Raw genomic sequence first — 14,965 nt, 5'->3', positions numbered from 1 at the left:
TTTTCTTAAGATTCCTTTTATTTGAGAGAGTGAGGGAGCTTGAATACGAGTAGGGGGAGGGGCAGAGGGAGAAGGAAAAGGAGAAGCAGACTCTGCACTGGGCGTGAAGCCCAATGCAGGGCTCGATCCCAGGACCCCGAGATCATGACCTGAGCTGAAGTCAGACACTTAAACAACTGAGCCACCCAGGCACCCCCTACACAAGCACTTAATCACCGTTTAGCCATCATATGGCTTGAGAAATACAAGCTAAGCCACCTTTCACCTGTGCTTGCTCTAAGACATGGTAGACTTGGTGCTTCTGAATGCCACAGTCTTAATTCTAACTTGGTAGGATGAGAGCTAAAACTGCTTCTCTTAAAGCCTGACTGTCAGATATAAGTTTAGTATTATTCCCAACAAAGTGTTTGCAAGAGAGAGACTGTCATTAGTTAGTCCTGAAAGACTGCTCATAACTGAATGAAAGATAATTGTGATGGCCCTTTTGACATTACTGTGATTCAGGTTTGTAGAGAACCTCATGAGGCCTAAAGCAGTGAACTCAAACTTCACGAAAGTTGATCCTTTGTATACTGCTATTAGTGAGTATACAGTCTAGTTCTGAGATTTAAAACTTGTGTGAGAAGGGAACCAACATTATTGTTTTCAACGGTTTATTTTATGTATTAGGCAATTTTACGTGTGTTTTATTATTTAATCCTTACAACAACTTTGTGAGGTATATACTGTTATTCTCGAGGAAACAGACTGAATATGTCCAAAATTAGGGTCTAAATTAAAATTTGAGTGTCATCAACTCTAAAGCTGCCACTCCTTGCGTCAGATTCACTGCTTCTCCTCTAGTCTTCTGTTCCTCATCAGGCTCGACAGTGGGCTTCCCAAATTATAGGACTAACCTACTCTTTTGTTCCTTTATAGTCTTTCTGTTGTATCAGTGCTCTTGTCCAACTTAATTATGTGCTTAGGCTTTCCTTGCTATAGGAAGTCATATTTGTTGAAAAAGTCAGAGTTTGTGCCTTGTGGGTCAGTTAGAAAAGAGAAGTCAGAAAAGTCAGGAATAAAGACAGTATTTCCACAAGCTCTGAAAGAGACCCCCCAATGTAACAAAAGATTTATGGTTCCCAGACATCACCTACTTGATTTTGGGAGGGCAGTTTGGTTTTTTTTAAGCATTTGCTCATTTTTTTTTTATGATTTTATTTATTAGAGAGAGAGTGGGGGTGAGGGGTAAGAGCACAAGCAGGGGGAGGGGCAGAGGGAGAAGCAGACTCCCTGCTGAGCAGGGAGCCTGATGCAGGGCTGGATCCCAGGACCTTAGGATCATGACCCAAGATGAAGGCAGATGCTTAACCGACTGAGCCACCCAGGTGTCCCTAAAGGGCAGTTTTCTATATCGGATTGCCAGTGTATTTTAAATATTAAATTTTTCAACTCTCTTGAGGTATACTGAAGTATGCCAACCGCACATATTTAAAGTGTGCAATTTTTTTTTTTTTTTAGATTTTATTTATTTATTTGACAGAGAGACAGCCAGCCAGAGAGGGAACACAAGCAGTGGGAGTGGGAGAGGAAGAAGCAGGCTCATAGCGGAGGAGCCTGATGTGGGGCTCGATCCCATAACGCCGGGATCATGCCCTGAGCCAAAGGCAGACGCTTAATGACTGCGCTACCCAGGCGCCCCTAAAGTGTACAATTTGATTAGCTTTGACATGTATACACCTGTGAAACCATCATCACAAGATAACATTTCATATTTCCTAAAGTTTCCTAATGTAAAAATTGATGTTTAACTTTTACAGATTTGTTCATGTAGCTATGCAAGTCTCAAGTGGCAAAAACGTTAAGACTGACTGCAGTCTTATAGGAATGAGCATAGAGGGATAAGCAGTGAGGCCTTTGAATGCTTTAAAAGACATCATTTTTAACCTGAAAGATTGTTGGAGAAAGAGTTCCTGGCATTTAGTAAAGCTGTTCTTATTTTTTGGCATATAAGCTACTTTTATCTTTATAATTTTCTTGTGAAATATTTTGATGCCTAATTAAAAATAGCCATAGAAAACCAGGTTGACCAAGGAAAAGAGAACATCTGAGCAGTCATCTAGATAGAAGGTAAATACTTCAGAAAATTATGTATGGGGGCGCCTGGTGGCTCAGTCGTTAAGGGTCTGCCTCCAGCTCAGGTCATGATCCCAGGGTCCTGGGATTGAGCCCCGCATCAGGCTTCCTGCTCAGGGGGACATCTGTCTCTCTCTCCCACTCCCCCTGCTTGTGTTCCCTCTCTTGTTGTCTCTGTCAAATAAATAAATAAAATCTTTGAAAAAAAGAAAATTATGTATGAAATTAGAACAGAAGGTAGAGTCTTGGCAGATTTCTTACTATCATGGGGAGATGTCAGGGCTTCCTGACCTGGGGAGGTGATGCTCTGGCAATTGTTTGTCTTGGTAGCCATCTGTCTCTGCTAGGACTTGAAGCCTGTGGTAGGTTTGTGAGGAGAAGGGAAAAAAGACAAGAATGTCTTTCCACAGAGGCTGCTTGGTGAGAAGTGTGAGCAAGCCTGACTAGAGCTTCTTTAGAGCTAGTAAAGAACTACTGAATGAACTACACCCTCAGTGTCCAGGCGGCGGTCAATAAAAACCTTCTAGGGACGTCTGGGTGGCTCAGTTGGTTAAGCATCAGGCCCTTGATTTCAACTCCGTCGTGATCTCAGGGTTGCGAGATGGAGCCCCGTATCTACTCTATGCTGAGCATGGAGTCTGCTTGAGATTCTCTCTCTCTCCCCCCTCTCCCCTCTGTGCATACGTTTGGTGCTCTCTCTCTAAAATAAATAAATCTTTAAAAAAAAAAACCTACTAGAAAAATGCCTACATTATCAACTTTTTTCTTTTTAAGAGAGAGCACAAGAAGTGGGGTGGGGAGGGGGGCGGCACAGAGGGAGAGGGAGAAAGAATCTTAAGCAGGCTCCACGCCCAGTGCAGCCCTATGTGGGACTCGATCTCACCACCCTGAGATCATGACCTGAGCCAGAATGAAGAGTTGGAGGTTTAACCAGCTGAGCCACCCAGGTGCCCCTACATTATCAACTTTCAAAGTGGTTCTTTCCCTCTTGTATTTGAACACATAGGCTTTCTTTAAGAAAAACTCTCCCATCTTATAACTGTGCCCTGTTGTTCACATATTCCTCTCAAATATGGCAGATGCGACAGTGACGGTAAGTGTCCATTTTGTCACTACACTTGGTGGCCTCACAGCACTGAAACTTGGTCACCATTTTCTTTTGCCTCATCTTCCAGTTCCTTCTTTGACCTTACATTGCTCACATCACTGGCAGTTGTGTTGATGGACTGCATTTCAGACTGTTGGGTCCTTTTTTTTTTTTTTTTTTTTTTTTTTTTAAGATTTTTACTTATTTATTTGTCAGAGAGCACAAGCAGGGGGAGTGGCAAGCAGAGCAGGCAGAGGGAGAAGCAGGCTCTCTGCAAAGCAAGGAGCTCGATGCAGGACTGAGCCTTAACCGACTGAGCCACCCAGGCGTCCCTAGACTGTTGGGTTCTTACTCCTTGTGATTCATGTTTGGCTTTTCATCCCTCTAATATTTATCCTCTGCCCTTCCCTCCCCATGTCCATTTCCTTTTTCCTATTCACCGTATCATTAATCCAGGAACCAAGCCCTATGGTTTTATCCATATGCTATACATTTACTGCAGGAATCCAATTATTTCACTCTGTCACTTGTGTCTGACCCTGGACAAGTTATTTCTCTCTGCTTCGATTTTCTCATTTGCGAAATGAGTGTAATAGACTGACCGTAGAGGGCTATTGTGAGGATTAAATGTCAATGTATGCCAAGTGCTCGGAGCCAGAACTAGTAAGCACTCTTAAGTGTTGCTTTTATGTTCAGATTTGTACATTTGAGATTATTACTCTGTAAGCTGCTTTTACCCTTTTCCCAATAGGCTTGTTCAGTTACCTGCCCATAATTCAGTTGAAGTATCTCACCAAACCTGAAGCAGTTAAAAACTAAGCAAAAAGCTTCTAACCCTGAATTCTTTGTCACTCTCATTTCCGATTTAGGTGATCCTTCTTTCCTTTTTGTTTTCCATCATCCGTAACCTATTGTTAGGTCTGATTCTCTCAGATCCATTTCTTTCCATTGCTGTAGTCAGGCAATCATTTTATCAGGTCCCCTTGATTCCAGTCATTCTCCCTTTATGCAAATGATAAAATAATCTTCAGGCTTTGTCTTGTCACCTGGAACATTGCTTGGCATGTAACAGGCACTCAGTATTTGTTGGGTGAATGACTCATGTACTGTATCAGCCACCTGTAGTAATTTCCTGTAGTATGAAATCTAAACCCTAGAACCCTCTATTAGGTTTTCACTATTGCTGTCAATCTAGTAATTTCACATCATCGATCTCTCTTCACCCCAGCAAAACCACTTGCTATTTCCTACTTACCTTGTACTATTTCTTGTTCTCATATCATTCCTGTTTCTTTTTCTTTTTTTAAGATTTTATTTATTTATTCAATAGAGATAGAGACAGCCAGCGAGAGAGGGAACACAAGCAGGGGGAGTGGGAGAGGAAGAAGCAGGCTCCTAGCAGAAGAGCCTGATGTGGGGCTCGATCCCATCACGCCGGGATCACGCCCTGAGCCGGAGGCAGACACTTAACCACTGTGCCACCCAGGCGCCCCAATCATTCCTGTTTCTTGAGATGCCCTTTATTTCTACTCTGTGTCATGCCCAGAACACACTATTTCTACAGAATTTCTCCTTTTTTGCTCTACCAATGTTAGTCACTCTTCTGTTGTGTGATGTCTCAGCTTTTGTTTGATTTTCAGTGTATCAGTTTGTATTTAAAATCTCTGGTGGGTGTGCTATAGCTGCTTACCTCGATCAGAGGTTTCTGGGGATCAAGAACAATGTTGTCTCTCTTGTAACCTTTCCCCCCCAGAGCTAGTGATATGCCCTACACTCTTTCAGGTGTTTAGTAAATGTTCATGCAGCAGCTCCATGGAGTACGTGGAGTGGTCCGTATGAAGTCCCGCAGAGGCTGTGTGTTAGAGATCACTATTAGCAGAGCAGTTTTGTCTTTACTGAAGAGATGTGGGGCTAGTAAATGGTGGGGAATTGGGAGTATATTGTTCAGAAAGGTCTGGGCCTATAGAGGCGTCATTCTGCTCTGAGTAGGTAATTCTGGGGTAATATTCAACTGTGGGCTATATTGTAAGCAAAGTTTGTTTTTACTGATAATTTATGGTCCCAGATATTTAATTTGGGGAGAGAGTAACCCGTAAAACTATAGCTTAAAATGTAACTAAATCATATCTGACATCATGGTCTGGACTTTTCCCCTATTTAGTTATTCAAAGCATGTTTATAACTCAGATTATAATTTGACAGAAGTGAGGAAAAGAGTAAACAAGCCAGAAAATTTCATGTTAAATAAAATGCAAGTTACCTTTTCCCCAAAAATTAAAGTATAGGAGCCAAGCAATATGAAGTCTGGGTAGCTTATTTACAGCATCATAGATATGAGCACTGCCTGAGCTGGAATAAGAAGATATGCCATCTACTGGCACCTCTTCCATGCAATTTTATTCTCACCCGTTTGAGATCTGAAAACTGAATTCCTGACTTGCTGGGCTGAAGGGCAGAAGGGAAAATACTGCTTTCCAGGGAGGCCTGGCTGGCTGAGTTCGTGGAGCACAAGACTCTTGATCTCAGGATCATGAATCTGAGCCCCATGTTGGTGGTAGAGTGTACCTAAAAAAAGAAATAAAATCTCTTCCTTTAGGGTTATTTAAAAAAAAAAAAAGGAATGAATGAATGAACTGGCAGATGACTGAAATTAGTTTTAAGAAAAAAAGACTGCTTTCCATTGTGATGAACGAGTGGGTATTCATATCCAGGAGGAGCCAGAGTGCCTGTTAGATTGTACGTCTGTTTTGAGATTGGCACGCACTCATGTTGTAGCACACTCGTAAAAGCTGCTATGACATCCCTAGTCCTTTTCTAGAGAGGCTACAAATGTAAACTGTCTTTCAGTCCGGACACCATTCTACTTGCAGTTTGACTGCTTTTGTTTACAGCCCTATTATTTTATATCTGTCGTGATACTGAAGATGGAGAAGCATATGCAGACCTGGAAACCACTTTAGGGATTTTCTTCTGTCTCATTTTGCTAGTTGAGAAGGGTGTATCAGGTTAAAGAATATTGCTCAAGGTTACACAGCTAGTTAATAGAAGGCTGGGAGTTTCCTCTTGGTCCACAGATTTCAAAGATAATGATTTAGAACGTTGCTTCTCTAAAAGAATGTTTTTCTAGCAGAACATTGCTCTTGTACTTGTCAGGCTGACCATACTATCCGTGGGTCCGTGGGATATGTATCTGAGGTGTTTTCTTAATAGAGGTAATGGGTCTTTAATGAACTCTCCATGTTGTCTTTCCTAGCTCTCCTGGTGGCCAGACCACCTGGAAGACACTAGTAGGTTTCTTTGCCTCAGAGCTAGGAGGACTAGGCTATATAAATAATGAAGTTAGCACGCCTGACCCTAGCCCTCTTTATAAATAGCATTGGCACTGCAGCATGATGGCTGATGGTTAGGGAACTGCTGGTGATCACGCTGTGCTTAAAGCGTATCTGTTTCGGCAGTGTCCTAGCATTCACATTAATTAGTGAACAACACAGAGGCTGTGCGGTATCTTTAAACACAGAGGAAAGGGGAGATTCGTGTGTGTTATGCTTCGTGACTGCATTCTCACCCCAGCCCATCTTACGTAATTTAGAAGACAGACTGATCAAAGCCGTGCTGGGCTGGTACTGTTCCAGTCTCGTTTTGGGTGCCTTGTATTTTCAGCCTATTGATAGTGACCACAAAGATCAGTTCATTAACTCGTTGGTTCATTGATAACTGTTTCTCAGTGTCCCAACCCATACTCATTAGCCTATATGTGAGTGTTTTGAATATGGTAGATGTTTTTGTTTTTTATCAGCCAGCTGACATTAATGTTCTAGTTTGAGCAAAGGACATGATATGAATAATCTTGTAAGAAAGTATTCATTAAGTGTGCTTTCAGGCCTCCCGACTGGTAATTATAATGCAGTTTATGCTTTTATAAAAAAAAATAAGCCATTAATACCTTCTTTTAAACCATAAATGCTTTTTTCTCTCCCTGAGATACCTGGTTATAAACTTCATACCCCTTTTATTCTTCCTTTTTAACCCATAGCTTCTCCGTAACAGATTGACTAATTGGGGTTAAATACAACCCCTCAGTCATTTCTGTGGTGATTGTGCTAATGAAATTCATATACAAGCCAGGAGCCAGAGCAGCTGGTAGGCTTGTCGTCTCCAGTTTGTGGTCTCTTTGGACGAAGGACTTTTGGCCAAGTATTTAGGAAGTCGAGGCACTAAGGAAACTGCTCTGGAACACTGTGTTGTGGTGAATTGAGCTTAGGGATCCGTTTTTTTGCTTTTGTGTGGTTATTACCGATTCATTCTTTAAAAAGATATCCCAATACAATTTGAATATTCCCTTAATTTGGTCCAAGCATTAATAATATTAGTAAATTTGAATTTCGTGTGCTTTCTTTTCCTCTAGCATTTAATGAAAGTATAAATGAGGTATGAAATGACTTAGAAAATGTGAGGGAAAGGAACTAGGGTCCTAGCTAAGGTAAAATTAGATACACACTCAAATAATTGGTTATAGGCCTTGACGATGATCATTGCTAAGCAGTTGGCAACGACTGGCCTTACATTGTTTTCTCTCCAGTGGCAAGCTAGCAAGAGAGTTGCGTATTTTGCAAAGTGTAAATAAAAATGTGTTCATTTAGATGAAACTCTTGTTCATATCTTCTCTTTCTGAAGGTGCACTCACTGAGTGCTATGATGAACTGGGCAACCGATATCAGCTTCCAGTCTACTGCTTGGCACCACCAATCAACATGATAGAGGAAAAGAGCGACATAGAGACTCTGGATATTCCTGAGCCACCACCTAATTCGGGATATGAATGTCAGCTCCGTTTGCGCCTTTCCACAGGCAAAGACCTCAAACTTGTGGTCCGCAGCACAGACACTGTATACCACATGAAGAGGAGGCTACATGCAGCAGAAGGAGTGGAACCAAGTAGCCAGCGATGGTTCTTTTCTGGCAGACCTCTCACCGACAAAATGAAGTTGGAAGAGCTTAAGATCCCAAAGGACTATGTTGTACAAGTTATAATGAGCCAGCCTTTGCAAAACCCAACACCAGTTGAGAACTGATTGGTCCTATTGGCTGGTCCCAAGATCCCTCCCGCTCCTTTTTATTGTTGTCATTGTCATTTCCTACTCTATGGCGTGAAATTTATTTTCACTGCTCTGAATTCCGTATGAATGGATTTAGTTCTGAGGAATTACCAGTGAAAAATTCCATCTGTGATGGAGACCAACAAAAATAATTAATAAAACACAAAGAGCCAGCCTTTGAGACTCATGTAATTACAGTTTCTAATTTGAAAGGCAGTTGAAAAATAGATAACCATTTATTTTAAAACACCCAACAACAATGTAATGACTGTATTTAAATGATTTGGACTGTAAATAGAATGTTATGTCCATGAAGAACAGCACCAAGCACCTTGTGAATACAGAATTAAAAAATATATATATATAAATTCCCCAAAACATAAATAACAGTTATAAAATGAGCTTTTTAAAAAGAAAACTGGAAAGAGCAGTATTTGAGGTTCACTTCTATTCTGGTCTGAATTCTTTGCTCAATTACTATTTAGCCATAAAGGAGTAGAGACTGGCAAATTGTGTTTCAGTATTGCTTTCCCCGTCCCCATATCTTGAGCTCCTTATTTACATTCACACTAAATTTTGGTGCCTTCCAACACATTGGTGGCAGGTACCCTTCTGGAACACTAGGCAATAATTAAGTCAGTGCAGTCAGATCTCTGATTTTCAGCTGATACTCAGTTGAAAAGTCTCTTGTCCTTTTGCTGCATAGATATTTTGAAATGTCTGTATAACAAAGCTGTTTTTATATCCAGGCTTAGAGGGTCACTACTATATAATACCTTCATCGATCTACCTACTCTGCTTGGGACCTTTCAGCGCATGCCCCCAAATGCACTGGGCCAGGGAATGCAAGGAATCCAGGACAGGTGTTTCCACCATAAGACAATACAGTCAATTCTCTCTTCTCTCCCAGTTTGCAGGAAGGGTGTAAGGAAAACCCATTGTATATGTGCCTGGGAGAACTGTGCCTATTTTCAGTCTTTTAGAGAAAATTTCAACTCCTAATTTACTGGTATGTTTATGGACTTCACTTAAACATCAGCAGTGAGACCAAATGATGAAACATTGCTTTATACGTTAGCTTTGCAGTTCACTGTTACCTCTACTGGTGGTGGATGACAGTTTTCCTCTCTCATCTTTCCTAGCGAAGAGTCAAATTAAGAGCTATCTGCAGATTAGACGAGAGGACTGAAAAATCCAGTGAGAGCACCTGATTCTCTCTCATACTATGACTGGAATAAAGCTGCCAAGGGTTATATTTAATCTGGGGCCTTTGAAAAGTTAGTTCCAGAAAGGAGAGGGGAACCATCACATAATCACTGCAGCCCCGAGACTCTGTGAGATGGCAAAGTAGAGGCAAGAAGGTACGTACACTGCTCTCAGCTGGGAAATAATCAGACCTCCACACCTATTTGGATGTGAAGCACTATTAATTTTAATGGCAAAATGAAACTAATTAGTTTAAATGTAAAGTTTAAAATGGTATTAAATTTCCTATAGCCTGATTAGATATAATATCTATAATTATAACTTACCTGTTTCTGAGAGCTTTAACTACTTCCCTTTCTTTATGCAATCATTTTAAAGATTGTGGCTTATTCAATTTAAGGTTGCTGATAATTGAATCTAAATTCAAGAGACGACAGCAACGTTAATTCCAAAGGAATATTTTTTTATTTGAAGGTGGAGGTTGGAGGGTATTTGAATATAATGCCCTTGTCATCAGAGAGTTTCTTTGTTACTTGTGTGCCACGTTGAATAGCAACAGCTCTCAAAGTTTGACACCTGGAACAGTGTTCGAACCTGTTTTTCCTAAGTTAAATTGGGTGATATCATCAATAATCTACGGTTGCTAAGAAGTTGTTTTTGTGTAGAATTTGAGCTCTCTTAAGAATTTATTTTGTTTTAAAGGTACATATGCTTTGCATCACGATTTTCTGGGCATGTTTAACTAACCTGGGTGAGAAAACCATGGTGCTGTTTAATGTAAATAGATTGATATAAGATTGGACCAATACTTGATGTGTACAATTTTAGTATGTAGGGTTTTTGTGCTTTTTTAAAAAAAAAAAAGTTCAATTTTTCTCTTTGTCTTGGCCTTTATTCTGGGTTTTTAATTGTTATTCTCTACATAAGGGTGATCTGCCTCATTCTAATAAAACCTCTAAAAAGGTTTTTCTTTTTAAAAACTTACTTCAATAAATAACAAGTTCATCATCACCAGACTTAGGCTCTGCTGTGCCAAACCATGCATGGTTATTTATAGGTATGCCTTATCTTCCACATTGAAATCTTGGTCTAAAGTAGGCTATTGTTTTTTCTCTTAAGGGTCATGCCATAAATCAGAACTCATAATTCAGTTTTCTAGAAACACTGAGCTTATTTCTTAGCCATTTTGGATCAAAGTGGCAGGTTTTGATAATTTCTTATGTAAAATAGGTGATACATATGCATGGTAGGCAAATCCAAAAGTACCAAAATGAAAAGTCTTCCCATTCCCCAGATGTAACAACTGTGACCAGTGTTCTGGGTATCCTGAAAAATACTCGAGCCCAGCAGTTCGTCAGTTTGAGTATGCATCACAATTACCTAGAAGGCATCCGAAGACAGATAGCTAGACTTTTCTCCCAGGGATTCCACATTAGTAGGTCCGAGTGGGCCCCAGTTATTTGGATTTCTGAGCAGTCCTAGGTGCTGCTGCGGCTGGTCTGCAGAATCACACGGTGAGAACCACTGTTCTGGTGTATTGAGTATATTCACCCACCCTACCCTGTTTCCATAAATACATATACTATTCACCTTGATTTCTCTTTAAAATGATGAATCTTGGATCTGCATCATTCCTCTTACGGCTGCTCCGTCTTGCATTGACTGGAGTACCAGTTATTTCAGACTTCACCTCGGTCAGTTTGGTTACTCGCAATCTTGCTACTGTAAGCCGTGCTGCCGGGCAGTGTCCTTTTCTGTAGCCACGTCATTGCGTCTGTGTATCTATAGAATGCACTCCTGAAGAGAGAATTTCTAGATGAAGGCGTATGCACATTGAGAGAGGAGATGCACAATTGCCCTCCAGCTTAATACTAGAGCAATGTGATTGCTCTTATTTTCTTATATATTTTAACCAACATTTTGTTCTTTGACAATCTAAGTGAAAATCTGTGTCCTGTGGTCTTACTTTGTATATTTTCTTCATAGTTTAGCATTTTAATGTGTATTTTAGGCCTTTTTTCCCCTGCGAATTGTCTGTTTGCTCATATTTCTGGTGCACTTTGATCTTTACCCTCTTGATTTGTGAATACTCTCTTTATTAAGGAAATTCATCATTTCTCTATCATGTGTTACCATTTGTTTTTGGTCTTGTGTAATTTCCCATGTGCAAATTTTACGTTTTGCTTGGTTGCATCGATCGGATTTGTGTTTTATGGCTTCAGGGTTTTCTTCTTCAAAAGGTTTTACCCACTCAGATTATAAAATTTTCTTGCTCATGATTTTAGTATTCCTTTTATGGCTTCATTGTCTGGAGTTATTTTGGTGCAAGGAATAGAATAGCAGCACAGATTTATTTATTTGTTTGTTCCTTTGTTTTTGTACGTGGTTAGCTAATCCCACTTTTCCTGATACTACTTATTGATTTTCATTGGTCTTTTTCCCATTGATGGAGGAAAAATCACTCTTATTATGGAATGGCTTTTAAGACTATACTTTTTTAATGGTCTTTTCTTATTAATTGAACAAATTAGCAAATATGCCTGTGTCCACCTCAAATTCTCAAATGCTATGATTTAGTATTTTGACTTACAGAAAGAAGAAAAGAGAAGTGTGGCTGATAACCTCCCTCGCAGTATCGGGTGTCCTGTGATTTCTGTTCTCTGGATCTGTGGGGGCTTTTCATGTGGGCAACTGCCCATTTTGGCAGGTGTCAGCAGAGTTGATTTGGCCTTTTCTAGTCTTGGTCTTTGGCATGAGGCAAGTGACGATGATACATGAGAGCTAAGGACTAGCGGAAGAGAAATGATTTCACTTTGCTTAGCTCCCTCTAAAATCCTCTCCTCTTTATAGCTGATACAGATTGTGGAGGGACCAGCCCCGTGGTGCTGGCCTGGAACTCTGGTGCTCTCTTCAGCCCAGCCTGCTAGTCACCTGCTCTGCAAGTGCGACTTCTCTGCCCATTGCTTCGGCCCCTGAACAAGGGCACGCTTTGCTGACCGAGGCGTTCTAATGTAACTATGGCATAGTAATACTATAGAGTGTTACCACCAACCAAAACACACCGAAATGTACTTGGTCTAACTGAGCTCTACCTTGAAAGCACAGTGGATTAACTCAACTGTTGAAATAATGAAACTTAATTGAAACATCTACACGCATAACTACAAACACATCTTTAAAAACTTTAAATCCTGTAATGTAATTGAGGAAAAAAGTCCCGAAGTGGACATTGACATTGTTTTCTTTGTTGTACTTCTAGTCCCAAAAGAATGTCTCTTCATCCATGCTATTGAATTTAGTTTTTACACAGTTTCAGTTTGGGCCCATTCGAACTAAATGCTCAGTTTCCTGAGTCCATTCTAGAACTGTCCAGTTTATGAAAGTGTTCCTTTAAAAAAAAAAAAAGTCTATCCATTTATTTTAGAGAGAGAGAGAGCAGAGTGGGGGGGGGGACGGTGGGAAGAGGGAGGAGGAAAAGAATCCTCAAGCAGACTCCCTGCTGAGCGCAGAGCCTGACAGGACAGGGGGCTCGATCCCAGGACCTGGAGCTCATGACCCCAGCCAAAATCAAGAGACGGAAGTTCAACTGACTGAGCCAGCTAGGCACCCTTAAAATGCTCTTAAAAGGATTTTTAAAAATCTGATAGTTGGACCATGATACCTTTTATAGTCATCCTGATGATTTCCAGAGAGAAGGGGAAACTAGTTCCTGAAACTTGAGTCATTTGATGTTCATTTTAAATTAAGTTGAAATAAATGAATAAATTATTTTAAACTAAATTTTAAATTTTAGTTTAAAATTTAATCAGAATTATAACCTATGATACTTATTATCTTCGACTTTCCCTTCTCCCTCCTTGCCCCCATTCTGAAGCAATAAAGTGTACAGTATCTTCATTGCTTTAGAGACTGTGTCTGTAAAAAACATATATGCCATGGTTACTTTTTATATATCTCAGGAGTGTCGCCTTGGAAAATGGGAAAGAGAAGCCTTTCTAAGACCTCGTTATAGTTTCTCCTCCCAGAACTATGTGTCGATCTTAGGGTGCCTGCCAGCAAAAGCTGTCGAGGATTCCAGGAAAGAGGCTTAACGGCAAGGCCGTTTGAAAGGGTGATGGATTTCCAACTGTCAATTTCCAGCCAAATACTAGTCTCTCAGTTCAGTACTCGTGCAGGTGTAGTGGTGTCCACACTTGTTTGCCAGAGGGTATTCTCCCTAGAGAACAACTGCAAACTAATCACCAAGTCAGAGGAAGAGAGGAGCACCGTTCTGAGGTACTTTGCATCTTAAATATAGAGGGTTCATAGTAATGAACGTGATTTCTGTTCTTACAAGTTTGACTTATGAACAACAACCTTAGATAAGCAGTATTCTTTTCAGTTGCACATTGACAGTGATTTTTGTTGGTTATTAGGTCACTTGGGAACTCTGAATGCCTTACGATCAGTTATATTGCATAACCAATCCTTAAGAAATATTTGGTTCATAGTAAATGAACTGTTCCTCTTTAATTGCCAAACTTGTTCCTCAGAAGTTTATGGTAGAAGGAAATGTGGTAATTAGCATTATGCGGAAAGGATTTCTGAGCCAGTAGAATGCTGCCTTGAAACTTAAACAATTTGCTAAAACTGAAGTGAGTTACCCGGATCACTTGCTCTGCGCACAGGCATCTAATTGACCTTGAATTTGAATCGCGGTCCTACCCCTGGTATGCCATATAGTTTTGGGAAATGTTCTTAATTTCTCTGGGCCTCAATTTCTTCACCTGTAAATTCTGATGGCACCTGGTTCACAGGGTTATGAGTATAAATAACTTTGTGCATCTAAAGCACCTGCCTAACCCATCGCAGGCACTTACTAAATGGTAGTTATCACCATTACTATCACAGTACAGTCAGGCAGGGAGGATTCACAAGTCCCAAGCTAAAAACGTTTGCAAGTTATTCAGGCATTAGTTACACAAAAGTAAAGTTGTACAGGGCGTGTAGTAATTACTCTGCCCTAGTAGATTTGTGCAGTTGCTTGAGTACCTGCCTTTGTAATTCAGGTCCTAGGAAGAACACAGCTCCCATATCCCCAAAAGTCTGTTTCCCTTACAGGTAGAGGCACTTCACCATTTGCCAATTTGCAGTGTCTGGCATCCAGGTGATTTTAGCTTGAAGGATTGAGAGAATAGGATTCCGAGCATATTAGACCACTAGTCACAAGTAGTGGGAAAGCATCACTGTCTTTCAGCTGTTTAGCTCCAGACAGTGCTTGTGATTATTTGGATATACTTACGAATAGTGTTGATCTGAAAAGCAGCAGCAGAATTGAGACACGTCCACAGGGAAAGTGGTTACTTCATATTGTATTATTGTGAGGTCAATAAGTTATTCAAGTTAAGAACCTGCTGGTCGAATGTGTAAAGGCCAACGTAAAAATATCCACTTAGATTTTCTAAGTTTATTTTTAGACCTG

General features: G+C 40.4%; 1 protein-coding gene across 4 annotated transcripts in view; it reads left to right on the top strand.

Moving 5' to 3' along the window:
• Positions 1-10,378, top strand: part of UBTD2 (ubiquitin domain containing 2) — a 63,069-nt gene extending 52,691 nt beyond the window's left edge. For all 4 annotated transcript variants that reach the window (XM_026510970.4, XM_057312325.1, XM_057312324.1 and 1 more), the window contains exon 3: positions 7,877-10,378. In XM_026510970.4, coding sequence (XP_026366755.1) covers positions 7,877-8,274 — 398 coding nt within the window. In that variant the 3' untranslated portion in view covers positions 8,275-10,378. The remainder of the gene's footprint in view (positions 1-7,876) is intronic.
• Positions 10,379-14,965: the final 4,587 nt, after the last annotated feature.

The sequence above is a fragment of the Ursus arctos genome, unplaced genomic scaffold (genome assembly GCF_023065955.2).
Source record: "Ursus arctos isolate Adak ecotype North America unplaced genomic scaffold, UrsArc2.0 scaffold_15, whole genome shotgun sequence".
Classification (NCBI taxonomy): Eukaryota; Metazoa; Chordata; class Mammalia; order Carnivora; family Ursidae; genus Ursus; species Ursus arctos.
Note: the sequence above shows the minus strand (reverse complement) of the source record. Positions and strands in the feature narration are given on the sequence as shown.